This window comes from Coffea arabica, chromosome 9c (assembly GCF_036785885.1).
Source record: "Coffea arabica cultivar ET-39 chromosome 9c, Coffea Arabica ET-39 HiFi, whole genome shotgun sequence".
Lineage (NCBI taxonomy): Eukaryota > Viridiplantae > Streptophyta > Magnoliopsida > Gentianales > Rubiaceae > Coffea > Coffea arabica.
This window is the reverse complement of record NC_092326.1, coordinates 31,502,254-31,508,617: the sequence shown is the minus strand read 5'-3', so window position 1 is coordinate 31,508,617 and position 6,364 is coordinate 31,502,254. Positions and strand designations below refer to the sequence as shown.

Sequence of the window (6,364 nt, the reverse complement as noted above, 5' to 3'; positions counted from 1 at the left end):
ACTAAAAAATAACAAGTTGTGGCATTATCTACAGTAGATGCAAAGTATATGGCAACTACATATAGTGCTACTCAAGTATTATTGTTAAAAAGAATGTTTGGTTTTCTATGATATGAATAAGATGGTCCTATTAAGATTTATTGTAATAGCAAATCTGCTATTGAATTATCAAAGAATCCGGTGTTTCATGGCGAAACAAACACATTGACATCAAGTTTTACTTCATTCATGAACTAGTTTAAGATCAGGATATTGTCATTGACTATTGCAAAAATGAAAATCAAGTAGCAGATATTTTTACGAAACCATTAAAGGTGAAAACATTTTTCAAGTTGAAGAAGAGATTTGATATGGTGAAGAAGATGTTTGGTGAAGTCTGAAGATCTTCATTTAAGGGAGGCAATGCAGGAATTAGATCAAGATTACTTTTGTTAGTAATAGGTTTGGCTATGCATGAGTCATGATTTGAATCCAATTTGTCTTTGTTTCCCTTGTTGGTTCAGATTAGTATTTGTTAGTTAGGAAACTAGTGAGTCTATACATGTGTGTGTGTGTCTATACATGTGTGTGTCCTTTGTTTTGTTTAAGTGTGTGCAAGTACCGAGATAGTCAGTTTATTAAATAAAAATCGTTCAAGTTCCATTCCTTCATTTCTTAGTTTTTGGCCTCAGAAACTCTTTTCTTTTCTTTCTTAATTGAATTGCGAATCCTTCTGGCTTATATTGATTCGAGAACCTTGTTCATATAATAAATGTTTTAAGGGCCTACACCATCACATTTGCCTCCATTAAACGATAGAAATTTTTAAAAAGACAGTAGAAGGAATGCAGGTCTTTAAATTATTTAAAATTTCCTATTTTGGTCACTGAATTTTTTTTTGGAACCAAATGGTCGTTCAACTAATAAAGATATACAATTATGATCTCTCTATTAAGATAACATATATTTTTTTGGTCCAAAATATTTTTTATTGGTTGAGAGATCGTTTTGAATAAAGAAGAATTTTGCTGTCCAAAATAAGAAATTTAGAAAAGCTTAATGACCATGTGTGCGGTTTGCTCAGGCAAAAAACATATATATGGCTAATCTTGACATTCTTAAAATAATTGTCAATACATATGTTGGAAAATCATTAAATTTCTACGTATTAGGACATTCTATTTTAGCATATGCTAAAGAATTCCTTCCGTTCATCAATATCAAGTACGAAATACAATGAGGGTTTTAGATTCCATAGATGATTATGTTTTCTAAATGTGCATTGCATATCATACTTTTAAAAAAATCATAAAATTAACTATTCATGAGTAATGGGTGGCCAATATATATCTTACTATAAATAAAGAAAGATCGGGGAGCTTGGGATAAATAAATTGCATCATTTAATGTATTACCTAATTTACTCTTATTTTTAAAAAGAATTACATCATTTTAACTAACCACGTAATCCACCTATCTACAACCACTCCACATGTGTTGAATTAACTATAACTCTCCTAACAAAAAACTACCATTTTCCTAAAAATACTAATATAGTTGAACTCTTTTAAATTAATACTTTTGAACAAAAAATAAATTGAATCTTTATTACTATCTTCTTTGTTAGTTGCACACCGTCAAGCACTAGTATTGATAAATTTGGGTATCTTGATCAAATTGCCAATGCCAAAAACAAGGGCTTTGTACCCTATCTAAAGCTACAAGAAGGGTCTAACTTATCATCAAGAAAGGCTTAACTTATCATCAAGCATTACAATTCCCTATCCAATCTTTCTAAAAAGGAAGAATTTGGCATATTACAAGTTCTCAAGGGATAAGATAATCTAGAAAGCTAATCACTAGTCAACTGCACATGAATCAAAATATGCAACCGGAAATGAGGCCTCTCCAGTTTTAGTTCTTTTCAATTGTGTAAACTGATAGAATTTTAGTATAAATTAGTACAATTTTGATGTAAATATGCATTATAATTGAATTGATATAAAAATTATGAGAATAATAAAAATATGTTAGTTTATATCAACATTATACCAGTTCACAAAATTGGACAAAACCTCAACTGGAAAGGCCCCGAATCCCAACCAATCTCAGTAATAAATCTTGTTTTGTCACATTTCCTTTTGTCCCTAAGTACTCCATTTGAAAAGGAAGGAAAATGTTGTGTTCACCATCACTATATCCGAAAAAACACACAATTATAAGTTTTAACCCCACCTTTTCTCATACAACAACAGAGGCCTTTGAAGGATTGCCAATGATCTCGCCTTTTACTTTCATGCATTCTGCCTTTTTCTGACCATGTTTTGCAACCTGCACTGTTAAAGACTCAAAAATGTTCTCCAATTGATTGATTTCTTCTTGGATATCATCAACTGAAGGATCACTCAAGGCTGATGCTGCTATTTTTTCTTTGAAATTGCGGAATATTTCTAAGCTTCCTTTAAATTTGACCATCATTTCCTCCATCATCACTCGAGCTACCAAATTTTCCTCTACTGCCTCTTTTAGCTTCCTTTTGATTGATCGATATCCATCGAGTGATCGCAAGAGATGCTCTGAAAGTGCCCGATTACGCTCCTGGAGGATAGCATTGGTATGTCCTTGTGTAATATCAGCCCCAACTACTAATCCTGCACCACCTACAGCAGACTTGTTGTAGTCTCTATGCTCTGAAGCACATTCTTTCACTTTCTCTGACAATGTCTCATTCTGTTCTTTCAGGTCGCTTATCAGTTCTTCCATTTCATTCACCTCATGATTCTTTTTCGCGAGTTCAGATTCCATGATTTCTTTCTCTTTCCCTAGGCTTGAACACATTGCTTCAAGACTCTTTCGTGCTGCCAAGCTCGCGTTCAATGCTTTTCTTAGCTTTTCTTGCTCATCAGCAACTAAATCTCCTCCGTGCTTGCTCTCCCTTGTGACATCCCTAGCCTGAACATCTGTATTGCATCGCCTCAGTTCTGCTTCTGATCTCTTATTCCCAACAAATTGACACTTTTGTATTCGGGTTCTAACATTGTCAAGGATGGTCATCATTGTAGCCACTCTTAGCTTTCTCCTCCCATCATTCTTTTGTTTGTGACAGGCATTGTTGTGATCTTGGATTAGTTTTAGCAGCAATTTCACATTTGCTGCAACCCCTGAAACATCAAAAAGGATCAACATAACAAAATTACTCGAAAATCAATGGAACCAAATAATGCACATTTGGCAATAGGTTTCCATGCTACGAGCCCTTCAAATTTTGAGACATTTTGTTAAAAAATTTTGTTCTTTTTTGATACCTAGGATCACAAGTCCAAAATCTTTTGAAATCTCTTTTGTCTGATTTTTTTTTTTATCCAAAAATTAACAAAAAGGATAGAAAAATGTATATTTCTTCAAGAACCGCGCTTCCTTTTAAACACATGATTTTCCAAAGTGACATTGGCATCAAATGCAAGCCAAAAGAAATGTAAAATGAAGCAGGTGAAAGAATCTACCTTCTAAACCCGAATCATCGTAATCATCTTCAGATGCAGAAGGAGTCAAATCTGGAGAAGAATGTACTCGAGATTTGCTCATATTTCTTCTTCCAAAAACAACTAGAAATTCTCAAGAGATAACAACAAAGGCTAAGCAAAACATGAAACCTTTCAAGAAATTGAAGGGAGGCAATAGGGAAGGGAATTAATGCTGAATTGACAAGAAAAAAGTGCTCTTTGGGGTTAAACAAAAACAATGTATAGAAGTAATCTAAGATATTTTGAGAGATCCAAAAAGAGAGGTAGCTTTCAACTCCCTCCCTCTTTGTATTATTTCTCTCAAATCCTCTCCCTTTCTCTGTATCTGGGCTGTCTTGATTCCTGTTGATTGTATTATTCAAAGTTTGATGGTGTTAGCTCACCAAAGAATGGTTGGTTCATAGCATTATATTTTGTTGTTTTGGCGCAATCAGTGGTCATTATTGGTTCCGTTCATTGGTTGTTGTTTGGTTTTGACTTCTTAGACAAAAATTTGCTATCTGGTTGCATGTGCCCAAAAGACCTTGCCTACTCTTTTCTTATTATTATATTATAGGAGCAATTTCACTGGCCGACTAATTATTTGGTAAGTTTAGTAGTTGATTTTTTATCAGTAAAATACTCCAAATAAAATTGTGAAACCCATTAGTTATACATGAGACACCATTCGAATCAAATTTTAGGACACTTATTTTTCAATTGGCAATAACATATTGATTAAAGGCCTATTACTATTAGATTTGCCACAAAGTTGATCCAAATCGAAATTAAAAGTTCTCCAAGTATAGTGCCTTAAGTACATGACATATACTTATGTCTACTTTAGAATTGCTTTTGGAAAAATAGTCAAATTTAGTTGAAAAACAAAGTATGAAGGAGTTTAAGATAAATTGGACTTAATCTAATCCACCCAAAAAAACACAGAAAAAAGTATTACTCAATCTTCACATTTTAGCACAATAGTTTGTTACCTTTTCAAAACTTTTCCTCTTTACTTGCACTAAGCCCGAATTTGATGGATTTGATGGAATTGCACTCAATCTTATTCACCAAAAGAACAAAAAAGATACATACATACATATATATATATATATATATATATGTGTGTGTGTGTGTGTATGTATATATACATGTATGTATATGTAAGACTATTATTGAATTAATCTTCACATGTTTAAAAGTAGTTTCATGTTACCTTTCCAAATCTTTGTAGTTTTTATCGGCACCAGCCCAATTAGATAGATTTGCAATTGTCAGTTAAAAAGGCTCAGAAGCTATGAACAATTTTTTTTTTTTGCTTGAGTTTTCAGTTTTCCGCCCCTTCCAAGCCAACCTCCAGCTATCCTTTCTGTTTTTTATTCCCTTGCCGCATAATAGAAACTTATTATTATTATATACTTTAATTCATTCTCATTTTTGCTAATCCGAAAAACTTATTTTTATTAAGCTCCACTTTTCGTGGTGAATTCATGGATGAAATTACTTGCATTTCTTTCACACATTTCATTTCGCTCTTAATCATTGTCACATCTAACATGTTAGTCTTTTTTGGAGAATTAACATGTCAGTCTTTAACTTGTCTTTTGAGCAGTCTACCCCTTTCAATTGTTCCAACTCTATCAGAACACTTTCTTACCTTATTTTCACTTCTTTTTTTTTTTTTTTGCCTGTTATTCTTCTCTTCACCCAAAGTAACATGAAATTGCAAAAATATAATATCAAAATATATTTACAAATATTCATAAATAAATATATTTATATATTCATATAAAAATATATAAATGTATTATATTATGTATAATACATAATATAAATATATTTATAAATGTATATATGTATATTATTATAAATGTATAAATTATAATTTTTATATTTTTATATTTATATATTTATATACATTTTTGCATTTATAAATATTTATGAATAAATATATTTATATATTTATAAATATATATATATGTATTATAAATGTATTATATTATATATAATACATAATATAAATATATTGATAAATGTATGTTATTATAAATTTGTATAAATTATAAATGAATATTATATAAATGTATAAATTAATACATTATAAATATATATTAATATTATGTATAAACGTATTAATATAATAAATATAAATATATTAATATTATGTATAAATATATAATTAATATTATGTTTATTAATATAAATGTATTAATGTATTATATTATATATAATACATAATATAAATGTATATTATAAATATACATAAATATATATATTATGTATAAATGTACATTTATATAAATGTATAATATATATATATAATATATTATGTATATATTAAATATATAGTATATAATATATAATATATATAAATGTATAATTACATTTATATTATATATAATTTATATAATATGTAATATTTATATAAATATATTATAAATATATAAAAATATATTTTATATAAAACAAAATATTTATAATTTGTATAAATAAATATATGTAAATTAATATAATATATATATCCTATACATAATTGAAATATACAAATTGAAATAAACATATTAAATATGTATTTGGAGTTGTTTTTGATATATTGTTTGAATATGGTGTTTTTTGAGTTGTTTTTGAAATACACATTTACTGTAGCATTTGGAATGTGAAAAACAGTTTTTCAAAAACAGATCCAAAAACAAGAAATCCAAACAGACCCTTATTTTTATTAAGCTCCACTTTTTCGTGGTGAATTCATGGATGAAATTACTTGCATTTCTTTCACACATTTCATTTCACTCTTAATCATTGTCACATCTAACATGTTAGTCTTTTTTGGAGAATTAACATGTCAGTCTTTAACTTGTCTTTTGAGCAGTCTACCCCTTTCA

The 6,364-nt window shown here is 29.2% G+C and overlaps 1 protein-coding gene across 1 annotated transcript; it reads right to left on the bottom strand.

Moving 5' to 3' along the window:
- Window positions 1-1,960: 1,960 nt before the first annotated feature.
- On the bottom strand, window positions 1,961-3,867 carry LOC113708030 (uncharacterized). Its single transcript, XM_027230466.2, has 2 exons — window positions 3,483-3,867; window positions 1,961-3,140 (listed from the first exon to the last, which is right to left on the bottom strand). Exons 1-2 carry the CDS (start codon window positions 3,562-3,564, stop codon window positions 2,221-2,223), a joined length of 1,002 nt encoding a protein of 333 aa, XP_027086267.1. The 5' UTR covers window positions 3,565-3,867; the 3' UTR covers window positions 1,961-2,220.
- Between the last annotated feature and the right edge of the window lie 2,497 nt (window positions 3,868-6,364).